Source organism: Callospermophilus lateralis, chromosome 4 (genome assembly GCF_048772815.1).
Source record: "Callospermophilus lateralis isolate mCalLat2 chromosome 4, mCalLat2.hap1, whole genome shotgun sequence".
Taxonomy (NCBI): Eukaryota; Metazoa; Chordata; class Mammalia; order Rodentia; family Sciuridae; genus Callospermophilus; species Callospermophilus lateralis.
This window is the reverse complement of record NC_135308.1, coordinates 55,707,801-55,730,639: the sequence shown is the minus strand read 5'-3', so window position 1 is coordinate 55,730,639 and position 22,839 is coordinate 55,707,801. Positions and strand designations below refer to the sequence as shown.

Below are 22,839 nucleotides of genomic sequence, written 5' to 3'. Positions count from 1 at the left end.
TCATGACCTGATTACCTTCCAAACATCCACTTCCTGATATCCTATTGGGCATTAGGCTTCTAACATACATGAATTTTGGTGGGATACATTTAGTTGATCATAATGCTTAATCATGTTTACTGTGACTTCTGGAAACAGTGAGATGTTTTTATATTTTTACATATATTATCATTTGCCCAAAGGAAAAAAATCCTAAATCTCAGTTTGCCTTTGCCGTTATCCATTTCAGAAATTGTGTTATAAGGATAAAATGATAATGCATCTGATATCTAGGATTTTTTCCAGTAAGGAACCTACCATATCTTTGTCAGCTTTCTCTGATGCTGTTGTGCCCATGTCTATGTCATGCTGTTAACTTTAAACCCTGTCTAAACGCTGATTCTTAAGTCTTGACAATATAATGTATTTATATTTGGGCATCAAGTGTGCTTTATTCCTAATTTGTCATAATGATATAAATTCAACCCCTGATATGAAGACTAACTTCATTGGTCTTCAGTTGAAAAGACCTTGGGCCAATGGCTCTATAATCACTTAAAGATAATTACAAATATATGCTTATACATTCACATAAATCCATACATGAAATATATCCAGTCCCGTGTTTAAGATACCAGAAAATATGTTCATCTTGAAACTTTGCAATGTCTTTGTTTCTCTAATCTAATATTTGGAATTGTTGTAGAAACTATATTTGACCAGAAGAGCACTGGAGTCAAAATTATTTTAATCAATATTTGGGCCACTGGGGTGGGGGAATTCTGAGAGAAGGAGAAAAAAATTAATAGTGTAATGACACTAGCATTCATTACTGTCTCTCCTACTTGCCTAATGTGAAAAGTTTAGTACTCTGTGGATCCCCCACATATTTGCCCTGCAAATCAACTTAGATGTTAGGGAATGTTTCATTCATTCTAGGGCTCATTGACCCATTTGATTGATGATTTAATATCTTCCTTTAAAGTACCAACTAATGTTGGTTTTCTCTTTTAATTTCAAAAACTGTTCAGTAGTAAGACAGGTCATTACCGATCTCCTGACCTAGTCCTTGGGTTTCACCAAAATTAAGTGCTTGCTATAAACCATAGATTCATGCATGCTATCCACCTGTTGATGATAAATAGCAGACTGTAATTAACCAGCCACATGCACATGATTATCTGATTCACATTTATTTGTATGTGAAGGTAGGGGGCTGAGATGGCTAAATAATTAAATCACACAATGATGTTAAGCTTACTCTATTAGAGTGATCATTTCCTTTTCCTCCTGTTCTTCTTGCCAGCAGATTAGGATTCACCCCGGGGCTATTAAGCTGATTAGGTAATACTAAGATACTCAAGTATCCTTTTTTGTTTTTACTTACTTTCTTTCTTTTTGTTTTTTGTTTGTTTGTTTGTTTTTGTTTTTGTTTTAGTGCTCTTTTCTTAGAGTCACTTTTCAAGGTACAACTTCAGGTCTTTAAATGATATACATAAAGCTCTTTACCATACACTATGTAGCAAAGGCAAGCAGCTTTTAATCTTCTAAGTTCACCTGGGTCCCCAAATTGGTTACTGGATTATTAGCTCAGATATTTCTTTGTAAGGAAAAAGTATGTAAAATATCCAGGCATTTCCTAGAGTGTTGCTGAGTAGACTGGGCTCTTACTCTCCAGTTTCTCTCTCATACCCTGCTCCCCACAAAATAATCAACACGATAGAATTCTCTATTTCACTCTTCACCATCCATGCATGTCTTAACTTTGATAATTAACAACAATGCCTTTTATAGATTGAGTACCTTTAGTATCATCATTTAGTACATTTAATATCATCGTTCATTTGCAGCTGTCTGCTTGAATGTACACAAAAGCCTTGTACTCCTATATTATTCTCTCTTCATCTGGAAAAAGGCTAATGTAGGTTAGATATCTTCCTTTATAGCCAATTAGCAAGAAGCCTGGATTTGAATCTAGCTCCATCTAACTATGAAGCCCATGTTTGTTCCCTTTTTATCAAACCTCTCTCTTGATAAAAAGACACAAGTGGAACAATATTTTGTGCTTCCAATGCTGCTCAGTATAAATCTGTTTCTGACAGTGTCTAGCATCTTCTCTAAGGAGGATAAAGAAATTAAGTCCCTCTCTATTGTACAGGTTCCACATCCCAATCAGATAACTGTCAAATCAAATCAGGACACAGCTTCAATTGCTGGACACTAGTGCCATGTGGTCTATCGTCAGTCTTTACTAAATACCACATCCCAGCAGGCTCAACTAAATCTGTGTATTAGGAAAAATAACAAAGGAATTAAGGGATTTCACATAGGCATCAAAACTTCATCCATATATCAACATTTTATGTGATTTTCAGAAGAAGGACTTTGTTGCACAAAGAAGGTCATCTCATTAAGAAATGCAAGACAAATCCTGTTCCTTTCGCTTTTCTTTATGAATCTTCCATGTAAAATATTGATTTTAAAAAAACAGATACATATTCTTCCCTGCATGAAACCATCTTTTGTCTAAAGAACACCATTCTGTTCAGAATTGAGTTGCATTTGGAATAGTGAAACTGATGTCTTGAATGCTGTAATTAAATTAATGAATTGGAAGACATATTATAAAAAGCCAAGTGCTACTGCTGTCATTTAAGTCCTGGATCTTAAGACAATGGAATCTATACATTTCAGTTATGATTTATTTCTTTTTATATATTATAGAGCTGCATTTTCCTTAAAACCCTGTAAATATAACATTTCAATGATAAGAAAAAAACTGTGAATAAGCAATGGAAATGAAGGTAAATGAAAATAGTTGATACACATTTTAATATTTAATGTTGGCTAGTAATTGAGAAGTATCTATTAAACAATTAATACTCCTTTGCACCAATTAAAATATATCCCCAAAAGATTATGTTTAAAGCTGGTGAGGATAAGGAAAACTGGTAAATCCCTATGATACTAGTGCCTATGAATTTGCATACTCCTTTTGGAAATAAATTTAGCAGTGTGTCCTTTGCTTTCAGTGTATCTTATTGTGGATATCATGGTCACAAAGTTTCAACACAGTTTCATTTATTTATTTATTTGTGATTTTTAAAGTTTATTCAAGGAACTTTTATTGAGTCTCAGAGCTGTTTAGCCACTGGGGATATAAATAATGAACAAAATTCTCACATCTGTTGCTTTCATGGAATCTACAGTCTAGAAGAAGGTGCATTGATATACATTAATAATTAAACAGTAGTACAAAGTATTATGGAAGGGCAAAGAGGAAAGTAACCAACACGGAATTTTTGAGGTTCAGGTAGGGCTTCACATAAAAAACATCAGATTAGCAGAACCTTAAAGATGTGAATGGGCTATCAGGAAAAGAGGGGAAAATTTATCTATGGGTAAAAGGGAAAGCATGTGTGCAGGCTACAGGTAAAGAGTGCTGAGATCTCTGAAAGCTTTAAGAGGCAGTCCTTAAAGCTATCAGGTGGTGAAGTGATAAGCCATGAAGCTAACTAGAGCTATAAGGAGGAACCTGATCATAGAAGGCATGGTCAGTCATCTTAAAAAATGGGGAAATTACCAGAAGGATAGAAGCATTTTAACTCAGCAGGATGTTTTTGAATTGTATTTTGAAAAATTCATGCTAAATTGCAATATATAGAAGGAAGCAAAAGGAGACGAGAAAGAATTATGGCCAAAGACAATTAGGAACAGTGGTAGTATTTGAGAAGAATGATGGTGACCAAGAGAGGCATAGAAGTGTGTTAGTCAGCCTTCCAGTACTGTGACTGACATAACCAAGAAAACAACTTAGAGGAGAAAAAGTTCACTTAGGGGCTCACAGTTTCAGAGGTCTGAGTCCACGGTCAGTGGGCTCCATAGTTTTTGAACTGATGTCAGGCAGAACATCAAGGTGGAAGGGCATGGTAAAGAAAAACTGCTGAGCTCATGGTAAGCAGGAAACAGTAAGCAGTGAGGAGCCAGGGAGAAGATATAGTCCCCAAGGGCATGCCACCAGCAGCCCACTTCCTGCAGCCATGCCCCACCTGCCTACAGTCACCACACAGCAATCTGCTCAAATTTAACCCATTAATGGATTAACCTTCTGATTAGGTTATAGTACTCACAATCTTATCATTTCACCTCTGAACATTCCTGCATTGCCTAACACATGAGTCTCTGAGGGGATAACCCATATCAAAATCATAACAATAGGCATAAGAATGAAGAGCAGACATAGAGTTGGAAAGAATATATAGGAGACAGTCAATATGATTTAATTTAAAAAATTGAATGTAGAGGTGGAATGGTGGAGAAGTAGATGATACTCAGGTTCTAGAGTCATCCTTAGATTTATAGAACCTAGCCAAAGCATGAGTCTGTGAGAAGATAGGCAGTAAGTTCTTCAGGCATATTGTTTGAGGGTATTTGGGATGTTTTGGTGAATATGCCAGGAGACAATTTAATGTATGGATTTGAAACTCTGGAGAGAGACTGAAAAGAACTATTAAATTTGCACATAATCAAAGGATAGATCATAAGTGGAGAATTGTATCAATGAAAGCTAAAATTTGGGTATAGCTAAGTGCTATAGGGAGATAATGAAATCATTGATATAGCTATTCTTAGACAACCATAAAGTTTTAGTTTTATGAGATGTTAATACTAGCATGTCAAAATAAGAACAGATGCCAAATGTATGTGTACCAGTATACACAGGTCAAAATATTAAGACTACATAGAAAAACGATACTGGCATGCAATATAGCAAATTATTAGTAGCATTGTTTTGGGGGAACTTGTAGACAATGGGTAACAATTTTAATACATATTTTATTTTTGTGTAATTTAGTTTCTTATAAGTTGTAGTGTTCGAAATACTTAAATAGATCATAAATTGTTAGTGAATATATTTTTAGTTGTATTGGTTTTATTAAAATGTTGTGCAAGTTCCAAGTCCCTCATAAAAGGTAATTTATAAGATTATTTTCTAGGTTACATTTCTCAATAACATAAAATTTAGTTGTAAATTTAATATTTTATGTATCACCAAAACAAAGCAGTGTTGTAGAATGGGGAAAATACTGTTCAAAATGTCAGGACATAGGTTTTCACCCTGAATCTGCACCTCAGTGCTCTTTCCAAGTTGCACAAACTCCAAGGGCCTGGATGACTTTTACAGTAAGAGAGTTCCAGATTTTATCTCAGGTGATCTCCCACTCTGTTCTGCCTATGTCCATCTCATATACAAAAAAAATTCTTTCTCGCCCTGTTTAGTCAGTTCAGCCTGTATTTAAATTTTGTGAAATGGTCAATCTCAGTTTTTAAAAATGTGACCTGACAGCTAATGGAAGAATATTCATTTTAAAGGGAATTTTATGTTTGTTTCTTATATTTCTGTTTTCCCCCTTTTGTTTCTTCTTTTTGTCATAAAATGATTGAAATTCTCTGCTGTATTAGTGTGCAGAACATAAAACACAAAGCTCTTCCCGAAAGGTAATTTTCCATGAATGAAAAATAAGAGAATGGTGTTTGATTGTTTGGTTTTCTGTCATTCAGTGTTGCATTAAAACAACCATTTTTCCATAACTATGAATGGCCTCCCTCTTGAAAACTGTCAGTTACAAATGAAAAGTGATAACACTTTGAAAGCAAAGGCTTTCCCAATTTCCAGTAGGTTTTCAGATGAACTTGAATGCTAGTTAGTGGTACTCATTGACACACAAATGTATCCATTGTTGGGGGAGAGATTGAACAATTTATAAACTTCATTCCATACACTCTTATCAGCAAAATAACTTTTTTTTAAGTTTTAAAATGAATATTTTTATGAATCTTTGATTTAATTACTTTCTATTTTTTTCTGTAGGGCATATTTGTTATTTGCTTTTTCCCTCATTCACAGATTTTAAGACTTCACTGTTAGCATTTTGTCTTTGTTCCATAACTATTTTTAGTTTGTAAGCTCCTAAGGAAAGTTAACTATGTCTTAGTCATGTTTCTATCCCCAGTACCTAGAATACTATCTAATCTTAGTAGCCACATATGTATGTCTATTAAAAATATATATTAGAGTTGGGTGCAGTGGCACATTCCTCTAATCCCAGTAATTCGGGAGTCTGAGGCAGAAGGATCAATTATATACGTGTGTGTGTGTGTGTGTGTGTGTGTGTGTGTGTATGTATATAATATATAAACTGAATATTTTAAAGTAAATTTTAATAATTTGGGGAATAATGAATATGTTCTTGTAAGTTCTGCTGAATTTTGGAGTTATTTGTTTCTAGAATTAATAATGGCCCTTATAGTTTCTTTGAATGTGTTGTAAGCATTGCTTAGCATCTTACAGTCTTTCATCCTGCAGAATTTAAGATCTGCTCACTGAAATAATGTCCTTGGCTGACAGTATATAAAATCAGCACAGGTAAGGTAAACTATGAAAATCCAGTGATATAAAACACTTCCATTTTTATTAGGGGTAGGAAAGAAGGCAAAATGGTTTCCTAGTCAAAAAGGAAAAAAAAATAAATAAATAAATAAAAAGAAAGAAAGAAAGAAAAACATTTATTGGGGCCTAGAGTAAGAGTTTGTTTCATAAATTGTATTAACAATTTGGTATGTAAACTTCAGGCTGTTGTTCTGCATTAAACAGGTACAATGCATCCCTTATCTAATTAAATAACCATATGGAGACAAGTCACATTTACATATAAAATAGAGAACCCAGCCCTCATGTGATGTCTTTTAGATTATGTAACTTACTTTCTTGGGTGTGGCTTTCTCCTCTGACTTTCATGTTGCCATGGATCAGTATTCTCATAGATCACGAATGGAATTTAAAGAGCTAGTAAGGGGCCTTACTTCATTTAAATATTTCTGAGAGAGGGGCCCTGGGATATTATGAAATCTCCTATGTTTAATTACTACTTGCCTAAGAAAGCCAATAGTTTTGGGATGTGGCAAACAGGAAATCCAGTGTGTTTTATTACTCTGCTTTGCAGGATAGCCACATGTCTAGTGTATGGCATAACCATTTACTACATGTGTACTGGTTAAGTGCTTTTCTGCTTGTTTTCAGAGTTCTTAACCTAAAAGAATTTTACTGACTTTCCTGTAGGTACCAAGTAGTAAAAAATAAAAGTTGTAAATAACAGTTCATATCACAGGGACACTGAGAAGAATATGATAATAGTAAGCACAAAATTGAAATGTAAGTCTTAAGAAGTTTGGGAATTGAAATCATAGGGATTCGAATTATAAGTCTTTTTTCCTATTTATGCTATAGTTTATGATGAAAGTGGTAGTAATGGTGGCGCATGATATTTATGTAGCATTTAATCATTGACTACATTTGTTAAATATCTCTATTTAATATCACAAAATACTAGATTTTAATCATCTATTTTTATGGGTAAGAAAAACAGGCCCTTGGGGTCAACTGCCAAATGCAAGGTCACAGTAAACTAGACTTGGTCTGGGGATTTGATTCTAAAGTTCTTCTGTGGCACCAGATTGAGTGTTTGCATTATTTTGTGGTTGCTGATTGCAATTTTAAACAAATGCCATTATGATAAAAATACAAGCATACTCTAGAGACAGGAGATTTTTTTTTAAAGTGTATTTAAATGTTATGGCCTCTCAAGAAAAAAAAAAAAGTATAACTTAGAATTATTCAAAACCTGTTGAAGCTCAACTTCACTCATCATATCACCCCATGGGTGGTAGTCCAGGCTGTCATGAATCCTGATTTGGGGTGACTGTGACATGCATTGTGTGCATTTTCATTACTAATTTAATACATCAAGTTGTCAATATCCACAGTTTTTTTGTGGTTAAAAGGGATGGAATGACAATGTCTCCGTCCCCTCCCTTTCTTCTTGCAGAGGTACACTGTCTTCTGTTAATAGTCCTGTGTTTTAGTTGAACGTGTGTTTGTTCAATATTCCTGCTTAAAAAGGCATATGGATTTCCAAATGATACGTAGAAAAATCTTCATTATTTTCTTCTCAAACAATGACTCTTCTTTGACTTCTTCTTTTTTTTTTTTTTTAATTAAACTCAGGACCTTAAGCATGTGAAGCAAGCAGTCTACCACTGAGCTATACTCCATTCCCTGAATTTATTTCTAACTTTGGTGAGGATGCCTCTTAATTTGAGTAGAGTTGGTTGAGTACTTGTTCTTTAGAAATATTTATTTTTCAAAATCTTTGGAATGTGTCCATAACAGCCATCCTGGCCTGTCTTCATAGGCTAGCTGACAGGGTAACTACATGATCTTTAAGACAAATGTCATATTTAATGGAAATGGTGAGATGCCATGCAGATAATGTGTCCTTTTATTTCATCTTTTTGGTTTTATGAACTGCAAGCAGACACTCACTAAATCACAGTAGCAGGCTTGCAGTTTTTGTCACCTGAACTGAAATGGCATTGTGAGCTGGTTAGTCAGATACCTGTATTCAAATTCTGAGTCCACCCTTTACTGGCTATATGGCCTTAGACTAGACATACAATCCAAGCATTTCCTCAAATGCAAAAGGGGATATTTGCAGTACTGGCCTGGGAGTGTATTGAGTCCAGGTAGAGGGATATTGCGTGACCTGTACCAATCAGTAAGTGGCAGTTTTTACTTTTATTTCCTGCTGGCTGAGTTTTCACATTCCTTAGCTTACCAAAACTCTTCTCTTATATGCTGTTGGCATTGGCATTTATAAAACAAAGCTTAGAGTTCTGGCTTTTTGTTTTCAAGGAGAAAGATCCAGCTGCATCCATGGGGAATATCGTTTGCCACAAGTAACAGAAAAATCTTGACAATCAGACATTTTAAGCAAATAGGGATTTGTTAAAAGCCATCCACTAATACCTGGGATGGGTGTCTCCTGGTGTTGCTTCTGGCTCTTAGCCATGTCACTGTGGGACTTCCCACAGTCAGGGACTGGATTGTTCCTTCTGTACTTTTCCTCATAATCTTCCCTAGTTAAGGAACATAGGGAGGACAGTACCACCCACACCTTTAATCAGGGAAATAAGAGCTTTTATGCAAGTGTCTCTTTTATGACTCAGTGGCTAGATGAGTGACACTTTACCATGCCCACCCCCAAGGATGTCACCTGAGTCCTGACTTTTCCAGCCTCTTCTGTAGAAGTGATGTGGAAGAACACAGTTGGGTGGCCTTTGTCACTAGCATTTGTCATACAAGATCTTAAAACTTTTCTCTGAATTATAAAGTAATTGTAAATGTATTAAGATGACAGTTTTCCTGAAAGCAGAAAAATATTCTTGCAGTCTCCTACAAAAGTATTTATTAAAGTAAATGACCTTCCCCCACGTCGACTCCTTTCTGATCGACACACTCTGTGAGCAAATTTAAGCCTCTAAAATGGTTCCCACTTCAGCTTCTATTCCTCTGTTTTCTTCCCTTCTCTTTCCTTAAAGAATCCCCTAAGAATTTCCTGAAGAATTCAGTTCCAAACCATTAGGTAGGGCTGAGCATGATGGGCATGGATGGGGTGAGCCAGAGGAAGGTGTTCTGGTGCTATGGAGTCAGGAAGGAGTATCCCGGAGAGGCTGCTTACAGAGGGATCCAGACTCCTGGCTGTCAGGAATCCAACCTCAGGCAGGGTGTTGCTGACCCATGATTAGAGCCTGACCCCATGGGTGAGTGGGGAGAAGGGACCTTCCCTGGATAGACAGCATTAGATAAATATCACTCCAACACTTCACTATGCAAAGCAAAGACAGAAAAAAATCTTGTGCACCTTTTCCACTTACTTCCTTTATTTGTTGGAAGGATGCAGTTAAATGATAATACATATAAAAATGTATATGTGTGTGTACAATCTCTCACCTTCCCCTGCATTCTAATAAATCATTTTCCATTGTTTCTTGTTTTCATGGATCCTAGCCTTTGATGTATGCATGGTTTTGACATTGCTTCAGTAATAATTAAGATAAAATGTTCCATTCTATTATTTTTTCTTTCTCTCCTCTGAACATTAAGATTGATTGACTCTTAAGGAAGGTCCTTGGACAGCCAGGACACTTACCCTCAGATTTCTTCATTCCTCTCTCCTGCATACTTTATCTAAAAGGCATTAAGAAAATGGCAAGAGGGTAAACTAATTGCTTTTAGATCTATGTTTTGTGAGTTAATAGTTAAAACTTGATTTATTATGTAATCTACTGCCTATGTTTTTTTGACATTTTTATTTATATTGGATAAATGTGCTCTTGTTATTAACTTAGAGCTCTGACCCCTTTCTCATCCCCCTCCCTTTTCAGATTGTTACTTTTCAGACACATTCATATGCATTCCTACCTGTTCAGCAAAAATGCATCTATCAAAATGTATGTCTGCTCACTCAGGCTAGCTCTCTAGGTTTGGATATGCTGTGTATGCTTTATCAGGTGACCCTTTAATGCAACAATGAATTACTTTGGCCATAGCTCAAGCCCCTGGTGGGTGTGTGAGCATTTGATGCCCATATAAAATCTTTTAATACCTTTGTCATTTCCTCTAATGCATGGGTTTACAAAATCCTGCAAGGACTTGGTATTTATTGAAGGTGGAAATTGGCATGAGCATCAGTAATAAAATAAATTAATAAATATTTTACAAAGTCCATTGTAAATAAATTTAATGTATTAAAACACCCCCCCTATAATTCTATGATGAAATCGCTCTTACTTCCTATGACCTATACACATTTTATTTTCTGAGTGACTTTATTGTAATTTCATAAAATAAACTCTTTGTCCTTAGCTTTGAGAGTACTTGCTTTATAATGATTTTTTTTGATGCTTCCAATTGCTTACACATGAGTTATTTTTTCTATTGCAAATGGAAGGCTTATAGTCCCTTAAGCTCTTTTGAATTTGAGGTTGTTTTTTCTCCTTAACACGTATTTAATAGGGAGAAAATCTTGTTTGGGACAATCAAGCTATTATTATGTTTAATTCATTGCAGTAGCAAATCTTGCTTGTGTGTTCCCTGTGGTAAGGAGACTTGTTTTTAAAAATCAGTGTCTTTTATTTTCTTCGTTATATAAAATACCTGTTAAAGTCCCTGCTCTCCCTGTTTCTTAGTAATTGAGAATTTTTCCTAAATGTTCTTAAAGTAGAACATTACCCCTAAAATTAATGAATTACCTTTGACAATGCTTTCTAATTTAAGTTGTTGACTTAAGTGTGAATAATAAGACATTCCATCCCAAATGTAATTGATGGCATGCTGAAAGCCAAGCTAGATCACAGGCTCTCTCCTGGGAGTTGGATCTGGTGGGTGTAATTGTTTTTCAAGTAGTTCACTAGGTGACTTTTCTCATTATAGGTTTGAACACTGGTTTGGTCTGAAGGCCTATCCAACAGCTTAGTTGACCTTGGTATTGAAATCTTTGCTTTCTTTACTCTTCTAGTGGGATGGCTTTTGAAAGCCACAGGATACCTGTCCTGGCTATCTCCTCGATGCTCACCACTCACACACCTGTATCCCTGATCTTGTGGTGTTTCCCAGGATTTAAGTCCTTGCTGAATGTAGAGAAGAGGCAGGAAGCAAAATCTTGGCTCTAGCTTTTTCTTTTTAATAATGCTTCATCACTTCCCTGAGGTTAAGGGAGAGCACTATCTGTGCCTTCCCTTTGAACAGATGTTATCATAGCTGCTAACTACATGGTCAGAGCTATTTTACTGCTGTGTTTTAATTCTCAGCCTTGATTAGTGCAATTCCTAGTGTGTCATGGTGAAGTGCTGGTGGCAGAGAGTGGGCTGAAGGCAAGGAGAATTAACCCACATTCATTTTGAAGAGATAGTTAGTTGGTGAGTTATCTAAGGTAGGATGCCAGATAATCCAGTTTCATAGGTTTTAAAAAAATGGGGATGGGGAACAGTTTTGAATTTGGGGAGCTATCTTCTGACTGAGTACCTTTCACCATGATCACCCCTGTTCACTCAGATGTGGGAGGACAATATCAATTCTCCTCATTTTTTTTTTTTTAAGATTTTGAGGCAGTTTGCTGTCTTTGTTGACTCTTCTGAGATGATGACTTGCCAAAGTGAACTTGAGATCAGACCAACCCCACAAATATTTATCCCACAACACTCAGATTCAAAACTCAAGTTTTATAGTTCTCATATTCATTATTTTCATTTACCTAACAGACTCAAGGTGTGTATACCCGAAGATACTATATTATGCTAGCTGAGCTTCTAGAAGATTTTCATCTGTGCCAGTCTTTCAGGCATATCATACTAACATGATGAGTTTTCCAGCCTATGTTCCTAAAGATGGTGTGAGTTCAGTATTTTGTTCTCACTTATGAACTTTCAATTTAAGCTGTGTTCTGATGTTCTCTTCAATTTCATAGGAACCGACAACAGTGAAGTTCTTCCTGATTCCATTCCATCAGCTCCTGGGACACTGCCTCATTTCATAGAGGAACCAGACGATGCTTACATCATCAAAAGTAACCCTATTGCACTCAGGTGCAAAGCAAGGCCAGCCATGCAGATATTCTTCAAGTGCAATGGCGAGTGGGTCCATCAAAATGAGCACGTCTCTGAGGAGAGCCTGGATGAGAGTTCAGGTAAGAGTGCAGAGCAGTCTGCTGACCCCATGGCAGCTCCCCACCTACCCCCGACTGCGTTATGTATGGGAAAGACTAGAAACCACCTGCCATCCTTTATTTAAATGAGTTTATATTAACATTATCCCAGACATTGAAGATGTAGTTGACTCCACAGCTCCTTTGATAGCTATTCTAATATGCTGCAGAGGCATTTTTCTTGGTCTATATAGCTTTCAGCATTTAACCCTGGATGGAAGTTCATATTCTCTTTGGAAATCATTCTTCTTGGAATATTAACTTCAGTTGCTGTTTTTATTTTCTGAATTCTAAATATTTTGAGACAAATATTAAATCTTTCATCAAACACATTTTAAGAACCATTATTTGAATTTCTTTTAACACTTCCTCCTATATATTATTCTTGTGTACTTTATTCTCCACAGTTGGTGGCTTTGGAGTACTCTTGAAGATTTTTTGATTACTGTGTATTGACGGATCCCAAATTAGATCACTGTATTCTAGCAGGTTCTCTTACATGAAAGACTTTCAGAACCATCTTTATTAATAGTTTGAGTGATAAATAATGATGATGGAATTATGATTACACTGGTTTATGCTTATTGAGTAGTCACAATATACTAGGCCTTATCTAAGCATTTGGTGGGCATTGCTCAGTCCTTATTGCAGCCTATTAGGCTAATGCAATTATTACCTTCTTACATACAGAGAAACCAGGATTTAAGTAAATTAAGTGCTTGTGCTATATCTTAGTGTAAGATCATTTGACTAAAACCCTTCAAATTCATATTTTTTAGAGCTTAATCTGTAGCAGAAATAATATATACTTTTGCACCTCGGTTCTTCAAAATAGATAGAGTCTAGTCACACCCTAGATTATTGATTTTATTAGTTCTATTTGGCCAGCTCACTAGATGTTAGACTTTGAATAAGTCAGAAATCCTTAGTATAATTAGAAAGCCTCAGGTGAGCTCAATGTAGTAACAACATACCAATAAGTTCCGATGTATGAGGCTAGGCCTTTCAGAGAATTCAAAGAGAGTCAAGATGTAGCTCCTGTAGGTATACTTTATAGCTATGGAAAGAGTAAAGCAAATAAATGTCTGAATAGAAGTATGTGGTTCTGCAGAGGATTAAAAGAAAAGATCACATCTAACCAGAAATGTTAGGAAGGGTGTTGTGAAAGTGCATTTGAAAGGGACATTGATGAATGAGGTATCCAAATAGGCATAACTGGTGCTACACTGTGTGGTGGGGAGAAGAGTTCCAGTGGTTTGAAGGATTTGAAGGCCACAAACATTAACTAATGAGAGGAAACTGAGTGTGTCTTCAGCAAGAAATTGGGTTTGGTTGAAATATAAAATTAATGTAGGAGAATAGCAGCTGACAGCTAGAAAATTTAGTTTAATTAATAGCATGGAAAGCCTCCAATGCCAGAGTGAGGAGTTCTTTATTTAATTTTATGGATGTGCTAGTGGTGGCAGAGATTGATTGTGTTGTTTTGTGAGAGTATAATGGGTGGAGTTGTGCTTCAAAGGCTGAATTTGGCAGAAGTGTCTGGGATGGTAAAAAGAATGAGGAAGTTAGACACAGATAGCTCAGGTGAGAAGAAAGGAGATCTTTTCTAGAATAATGGTAAGAAGTAGATATCTGGTTGATAGAGGACTATTTAATAACATAGAATGTTACAGCTGACCAAATGAATAAAGACAGTAGAGGAATAAAACTTATTACTAGAATGGTAGTGCAATTAATAGGAATAATTACATCAGCAAGAAAAAAAATCTGAGATCTTTGTTTGGACTATCTGAGTTTCAAATGCTTATGGAATCTCAAGAGAGATAACAGTTGTAGAAATTGGCAGACTTCAGAGCAGACAGAAGAATGCATTTGGTAATCATCAGTATAGAAAGAAGACAGGGAGATGAGGAGCTGTTACAAGAGAAAGGCTGATATGAAAAGGAAAAGCAACTAGACACAGTTCTTCATGAGAAAGGGAGAGGAACATCTGTATCCAGTGAAGAAGGAACTCAGGGTAGGGTGAGTTCCAGAGCAAGGAAAAACTGTTCAAAATCATATTTAGGTTACAGTCTATCTCTGCCTAGAAGTCAGTGAAGGAAAGGGTAGAGAACTAGACATTTTATACTTATTTATATACACACATAGTGCTAATCATTATACAGTTTTGAGCTAATTTGGGATTGCAGTAGAAATGCAAATGTTTGAAGATAAAAGCCCTATCTCAATCCCCCCATTCATTTCCAGATTGGAACTAGAGTTGTGTGAGGAATTTACAAAGGTACCTGTCTTAGAGATATTGTTCTTCAGACCCCAGCTTGCTTAGAATCTTGGAATCCAACTCTGAGAATTACAAGAGATCCTAGTGATAATCTGGCAGTCCTATTTTATACATTAAAAATTCTGTGATCCACAAGGTATAACTAGTTCTTGGGGTAGCTGTGTCTAGAAGCCACAGTTGCTTCTGTTGACTTCAGGTACATTTTTTGACACTACAAACAACTTTTCCCTACAAATTAGTATGTTCTTCTTCCTAATCAAAACACCCGCAAGTACTTTTCCTCATGTAAATTTGGATTTCTGTACATGAACCATCATGAATCTGTTTAGGGTTTCAGTCTTCCAAGGGTGTAGCGCTGCATGTATTCATTGGGATATCTTTATTCCTGTTTCTGCCATCTCTGTAAGGGCCAATTCCTTATTCTGTATTCTGTGTCATTTTTCTGGCACTGTTAGATAAAAACTTATTCTATTCAAAGGTGTAGAGACATTTCCAGGATTGCAGGAACCGTTTTCTTCTTGAAAAGATTTGACATAATCAAAGAAAAAGAAGAAAACCAACTGAGTCTTAGGGTCAGACAGGTTTCTGACTTCAGGCTCCATAGTTGGAATCTGGGATGCACCTGGATGATTAAACTTGTTTGTGGGAGAAGTTGAGTTGGAAACAATAGTAGTCTCACCATCACCGATCTCAGCTTGAAAAATTGACTGGAGGACTCTGAAACTTGGGATAGCATAACAAAGGGAACAGAATCAACTACATAAAGAGTAGCCTACACAACAATGGGAGAATATGAAAGGTTGATGTATCTTATATTCATTTAGCCCAACCGGAAAAGACACACATACCACTGGCTCCAAGGGGCCCTATGATTGATTCTCAAATGTCTGTCCTAGATTTTGCCTAATCATGAACTCAAAATAGCAAATCCCATTGGGTAAACTGCTCTAAATGAAAGGAAGAATATTGAAAAATTATCACCCATATTTTTATACCATTGCTAGAAAATCTTATTATATCATTCTCAATTAAAGGCCTCTAGATAAGTATTGCAAGCTGATTTAACAGTACACTCTCTTGTAACTTCACAACATTCTGTTTTGTTATTATTTCCCCCTTTTAATTCCCATAGCATTGCTAGGCAACTCCATGTCTTGCAGAGAGCATTGTTGATTACATTCTCTACTTCCAAGTAAAAATCTCCCCTTCTCTATTTCTTTTTTTTTTATTTTGTTATTTTTAAGGCCAATAAAAGTTACATATTTCAAAGGAACTGGGCAGAACAAAAATTCATAAATGACAATCAGAAGAGATTATATACCAGTTTTTTAAATGCTGTTGAAAAAGATTTTAAATTTTAACAGTTACCTTTTGAAAAGAATTTAATAAGCACACCCTTTTCTTCCAAGTCATTTTGATTGAATCAATAAGAAAGAAATGTCTCTCCCTAAACAGTTTTCTTCTGTGTAGTTAATGAAAATCGCTGTCTACTGCACACTGCAATTATGTTTCCTAAGCTCTGTATTAATAGTGGAATAGTGGAAACAGGAGCAAGATAAGTGGAGATATTTTACCCCAAACCAATACATAAGTGCAATTAAGGTTGGAAACAAAATGGCCTCAGGTATTGAAAAATAGATGCATTACCTCCCTTGGGTTCTCCAGTGTGGAGCTGGAGAATAGTGCTTGACTACCTTTACAGACTTAATGGCTTTTGATTGGATCTGTAAAATAATTCCTGCTAGTCCAGGACTGAATGACACTAAGAAGCCAAGGACAGCAGGACCACATTTGGCCAGAGAAAAGTATTTTCTCTATATATATTTTAAGTCCTGTTGGAAGTAACTCCTTACATATCTTGGACAATATATTCTCCATTTCTGAAATATAAGGGATATTTGATATAGGTTTTTTTTATTTTTTTATTTTATTTTATTTTTTTTTTTAACTGATGCACTTGCTTTCTTCACAGATCTAATGGGAAATGCATGGGACCTGGGAGGGTTTGGCGTAGACACAGAATCTTTTGTATTTCCAAATTGGAAGCAATAAGTCCTTTCAGTTGTTAAAGGCTGCAAACTGCCTTTGGTCTTTTTGGTAATTTGGCCCCGTCATCTAACAGTTCAAATAAGAAGAAAAAGGATTGTGTGTTTTCATGCAATTTAGCTTGGAAAACCCTGAGCTAGAGTTCTTTCCTGCAAAAAGTACAATTTATTTGACATGAGTTACTGTGTTTGCACAGACATGGCTATACCTCTTAGTAATGTACACTTTCAGTTCTCTGCAGAAGCCAAGGGATCCTCTTTCATTTGTTCTGCCTCATTTCATGTGGAAATATGGGAACTCTTCTTTCCTAGGTTTTGCTTCTGTTAACATCTGGAAGCTTAGAATTTAGAGGTTATCCCAACCCAGGAACCATGCCCCTGTGAAAAGGGTGGTGTATTCAGTAACATGGAAATCAAGAGCTTTAATATAACAGGCAGACACACACGTGTTCATATACAACAACAGCAAATGACAAAAAAAAGCAACAAAAAACAACAAGAAGCCAAACCTATCTTGACAATCAAGATGATGTTGCCTGTGGGAAGCTTGAATTATCAATAAGCTAAACCAGTTCTTTATTGTTCAATAAAAATGAGAGTTCCCTTAACAATGCTTCATGCTTTTATCTTATTTTATCTCAGAGGTATCCAACACTAATGAGTGAAATAATGTATATTTCAACCTGTTATGGGAAAAGTCTCAACTCTGGTAAACTAATATTTTTTTTTTCTTTTTAAAAAATATCATTTCAGGGACTCTATTGTGTGTGATTTCCTTTTTAAACAACTGGATCCTCTCTCTGGGGATAAAAGGTTAATGGATTGTGTTGAGAAAAGAGAGAAGAATGGAAATAAAAATGTATTAAATCTTTAAAGTTAGCATCTGAGAACTTTGCTGTGCTGGTGATGAGGATTTGAATATAGTATCTTCCAGAAAACCATTAATTTGAAGTTGCCTTCAGTGATTCACAAATCACCAAGGCACATTTGGGAAGCATATATTTTAGACCATAGAACATAGAGAGAATCAATCTCTCAAGTGTTCCATTGACAGTTTGTGGGTTTAAAACTCACTTTTATAGAAACTTCCTCTCTCCACCCTGAGTTTCATCTTGTTCATCACTCTGCCTCTCAGAGAAGACTGACAAATTCTTAAAAGGTTTGCAGCTAAATATTATGAATCCCTCCATATCCTGAGGCAGAGTATGAAAGCCATGTCTCTCGGGTCTAATTTAACCTTCCTTACAACAACATCAAAAAAATCTGGAGACCACTTACTCTCATTCCATCTTAGCAGTGACTGGAAGCAGCTCATCAGTTTTATAACAATTCCCAATATTGAACAGAGATTTGTTCCAAATCCTAAATTCTTGAGTAATGTTTTTGGATTTTCTTGTGTTCTTTTCTGTTCCTAGAATACCAGGTGTATGTTTAGGTGTCTGAAGTAGGAATTATGAAGCTGTGAAACAAAATGAAACAAATACCCTGAAGATTGCCTAGTGCTTCAGAGCATGGGTATTAGTGTTAGATGGTGACATGAAATATAGCTCTCTATTTAGGCATTTTTTACAAGTATGTCACTTAACTTCCTTTTACCTCAGTTTCTCCATGTGTAAAATGTATCTGTCCTCACTATTATGTTTACATAATACCCATTCAAGGTTAGCCTTCAAAATGATAAGTCTGCTATTTTGTTTTTGGAACGAGGCAAGTGGCTGTTGATGATGATTCAGAAGACAAATCCTTCATCATTGTACACTTTCACAATTCCAAAAAGATAAAGAAGGCCAACATTATTAACAGCTAACTGGCCTTCATTTTATTGTTGTCTATGATTTGTCCATTCAGTGTGCATTCAGTCTTGATGCCATTCCCGAAGCCCATGGTATCTGTGCATGACCCACACTGTATGGTACCTGCACTGACCTCAGGCCATGACCTGCCTAGAAGAAGGTGATTTCAGTGACTACAGGAATGCAAAGCCACTGCCTAGGCCACAGGGTTGGAAAGTATGACCATGTCTCCCATGTTGTCCTCTGACACAGAAATGAGTGACTCCCTGGATGCTGTTCTCTAAATGATACTCCCATGTCCACTTTTCCCTCTGAAGTTCTGCTTCTTGCTGTCATCAGACAACAATATCCAGCTAATTTACTTCCCTCTGCCAGACATCTCTGAGCTGATTAATTCTAATCTCTGGTGTGGAAGAAAAGAGAACGCTTGGGTGTATTCTTCGTTTCTGTACTTAAGTCTGAACTTGTGGTGCTTCTGAAGACTACGTGAAGTGCTTATTATCCTGGGGAAACTAAAGAGTATTCATTAAACATAGTGCACATGCACATTCAAAGGATGACTTTTTTTTTTGTCAGAATACATTTTAATCTTGTTGCTAGGATGAAGAAGGAAAAGACATTTAGCCCTAATTAATCATCTGCCAGAAAAATGAAATATAGTTCTACCTTTTAATTATCTATATTTAATTTACTATTTTCAGTAGCATGTTGGCCTGAAGACATCTAAACTCCCTCAAGATAGGGAGGTGCACTTCCTTGATAATTCTTTCCAGAGTTTTGAAGTTTCAGGTATTTGTGATATTCATGTGTCCTTACCAGAATCAAGAGCCCCCAGAGATTTGCCCTAGATACCAAGCTACTACATATTGATGACTTCAGAGCCCTCAAATTTTAGGCAGAATGGAACCCAACCAAGAAGCTTTTTCTTACCCATAGAGAACTTAGGAGCTGCCTTGGTGTGATCCTGTGGCCTCTTTGTGCTTTCTGCAGTGTTGTTCCACATGGTTGGGGAGTGTTGAAGTGTCTTCTCATTTAGTCTAGATGCTCCTTGAGGTCAGGAATCTTCATAGTCGGCTTACTGTGGTATTCTCACCACTTAGCACAGGAGTAGGCACAAATGAAGCATTCAATGCATATTTTTTTCCAAACAAATATGTGTCACAAAATTTGTAACACCTTTGACGCTATCTTATGTAATGGGAACTGGAGCAAAATTACAATCATAAAACCATAAATAATAGTAACACACGTTTTAGGATGAAATAAGATAAGGTACATGACAGTATTAAGCAAAGTAAAGGGTCATACAAATATTATAATGACAATATATGATTATTCAGAATATGGGGAAACTTCTCATTGTTCAAGCATGTTTTCTGGGCTCTATTCCTGGACTCCTAAGAGATAAGTGGAAAACATTGCCTTATATAAATGGTGGACTCAACTTCTTCCAGCCAAATGAGCTGTTTTCTGTTCAATCAGGAAGCAGTACAAGGAGGGACCACCTCAGCCAAATCTGGGCAGCAGAGGGGCTGAGATACTAAGGATCAATAGTCCAGAAGTAAAGCCTCTTAAACACTACAGTCTGATGTTTTTTTTCACAGGGAGTTTGATTTTTTTCTTTTCCTCAAGAACTGAGCAAGTGTTACTGATGATACAGCACAGAAAGGATTCTTTGGAGCTTGGTCCACAAAAAGTTAGATAACTATTCTTTTGGATAAGTTTCCAGTTATGAAACATTACAATGCAGAAAGTGAGGCACAGGGCACGTGAAACACTGAGCTAAAAACGCCCAGGAAAGCAGGCACAGAGACGGAGGTGATAAAACAATTCAAGTAAAACCTACATGGCCAGGCTCCTGCTGTTTCCAGTGGCTTGAGGTATGAAAAACCTCTGAGAGGAGAAAGGAACTCTCTCTTCCTTCTCGAATGTATTTATTCAGTTTAGTAAGCTGAGCATCCTACTATAGAAAACCTCCAAATGGTTGAAGAACATAAAGCTGTGAGGGGAGGTAAACATCTGAGAACCGTGTCAAATCCCTCCCCAAGTACCCATCGCCAGGTGTATCTGAGAACTGGTTGGCAACAATAACCACCGTAGGATGTTACTGATGGGCTTTGTGGAAGTGTGATAATGAGCTGTAGATAAGAGGTGTGGGGACAGCTGTTAGTAGACACCAGGCTGGGGTGGGCATGGTACTGAATGTTAAATACAATTCCAGAATTTTTTATTAGCAACAGAACAAGTTCAGATTTTACAAGGAGACTATGTGGCCCTTTTATTAAATGTTAACCAGGAAAAAAAATATTTTAATTTTCTTCCCTCTCCGTTACTTTTCTCCTGACTTTTGCATTTCTCTCTTTTGAACAGTGACCCATCTACCTTCAATTAGTTGGAAAATTCTCTAACTTTGAGTCTCCCAACAGGATTAGACCTGCTAAGAGTAACTAGTGTTTTCTATCTGATAAATAAGGGGATTACAGCAATAACTGCTGTCAGCATTTTTCTCATTTAAACAAATAAAGCTGACAAATGATGAAGTTCTGTGCTGCTCTGTTATGTTTAGTACATGCAGAGCAATTATTCATCGGCTGCCAACATTAGTCTATCTACAACTAAACCATCCAACAGCGTAGAAAGCTTATTAGCATATCAGTACCATAGTCATATTTTTATATTCTGTAAGACTCTACTCCATAACAAAAGCTGATGGGTATAATTTGCACAATAATTTAAAGGGTTGGACTTTTCCATGCTTATTAAAGTTATGCAAGTTATCGGGTACAATGCAACTCTTATTTATGAGATGCCATTTTTTATTTGCTTGGAATTTTTGTGCCGCTATAGCATTTCCTAGAACAAGTTAGCTGCCATCTATGGAGGTGGAGAAGTAGATGACTGTCTCTGCTTGCAGCAAGGGAGGATAAACTTCAGTGGAGTGGGGGAGAGGACGGGGGAGTGCTTTCTTTAAATAGAGGTGGTTTTCTTAGCTGTTTCTCCTGTGTGGTTATGGACATATACAAACCTACCTATGTGTATGTACATATACACTCACATACATATGTAAGTATTTGTGTGAGTGTTTCTAATAAGGGAAATGAGAATATAAGAACGAACGTAACGTTTTCCAAAAAAATGTCAACTTATTCTAATATTTCTTGTGTTATATTAATGAAAATATAATAGATACAAAGTATTCATAATTTTCCAAGTGTTCTAAAAGGGCCAGTGACAAAACTAAAGACCTCATGTTAGAAGAAGGCCTAATCCAGACAGATGATATACTTTTTATAGGATGGTCATGTTGCTTGCAGCCTACCATCTTGATGCTACTGATAGCAAAATATATACCAAGCTTGAGAGCAGTTGTTTTATTCATTTTGTTTTCTGATCCCGTAGGGAACTCTCTGAGCCATTTTGAGGTGGTATATTTGTTTTCATTTCCAACTTAGAGGAAATTGATAGCTTAAATATAAGACGGAAAATGAAAAAAAATAAATAAAAGGAGGGTTCTTCATTAGCTTGAGCCCATTTTTGTCCTTTCAAGATTATAGCACACTTCTTTGGGTAGACCTTGCTTCCCAAAGTGTTGATATATTCTGTCTCAAAGGTCTCCCTGTCCTGCAGATGTGGCCAAGTGTCTTTGCCCTCCACTTTCTTTTTTCTTTCTTTCTTTCTTTTTTTTTTTTTGCTAGATACTAAGCCCATGGTTTTGTGCATGCTAGGCAAGCATTTTAATACTGAGCTACACCCACAGCTCTTTGAGTGCAAGGAAATAAAAAAGCAGCAGCAACAACAATAACAGCATCACCTCCAAAGGTTCTTTCCTCCTTTTCAGTGGAGGAAACGGCTTTCAAAACTGTCATATCTCTGACGAGGAAAATGCAGTACTTGTGCACTTTCCATTTCAAAGAGGGAAAATGAGAATTATCAAGTGGCCATCAGGATGAGTTTCTGTGTGTGGGTACCTCCTACAAATATAGAAAGTTTACCTCAAATCGTACATGGTGATTTACATGGCCATAACTGTCTCTAATCACACACTATGAATAGCATATTATTGGTTGGATGGAAAGGCTGTTTCCCCTGCCTGACTAATCCATTCTTGTTCTTTAATACCCAAGACAAGATCATGTTTC

The 22,839-nt window shown here is 36.4% G+C and overlaps 1 protein-coding gene across 10 annotated transcripts in view; it reads left to right on the top strand.

Moving 5' to 3' along the window:
* Unc5d (unc-5 netrin receptor D) overlaps positions 1–22,839 on the top strand; it is a 508,406-nt gene that overhangs the window by 275,260 nt on the left and 210,307 nt on the right. For all 10 annotated transcript variants that reach the window (XM_076852500.1, XM_076852498.1, XM_076852499.1 and 7 more), the window contains exon 2: positions 12,345–12,563. In XM_076852500.1, coding sequence (XP_076708615.1) covers positions 12,345–12,563 — 219 coding nt within the window. The remainder of the gene's footprint in view (positions 1–12,344; positions 12,564–22,839) is intronic.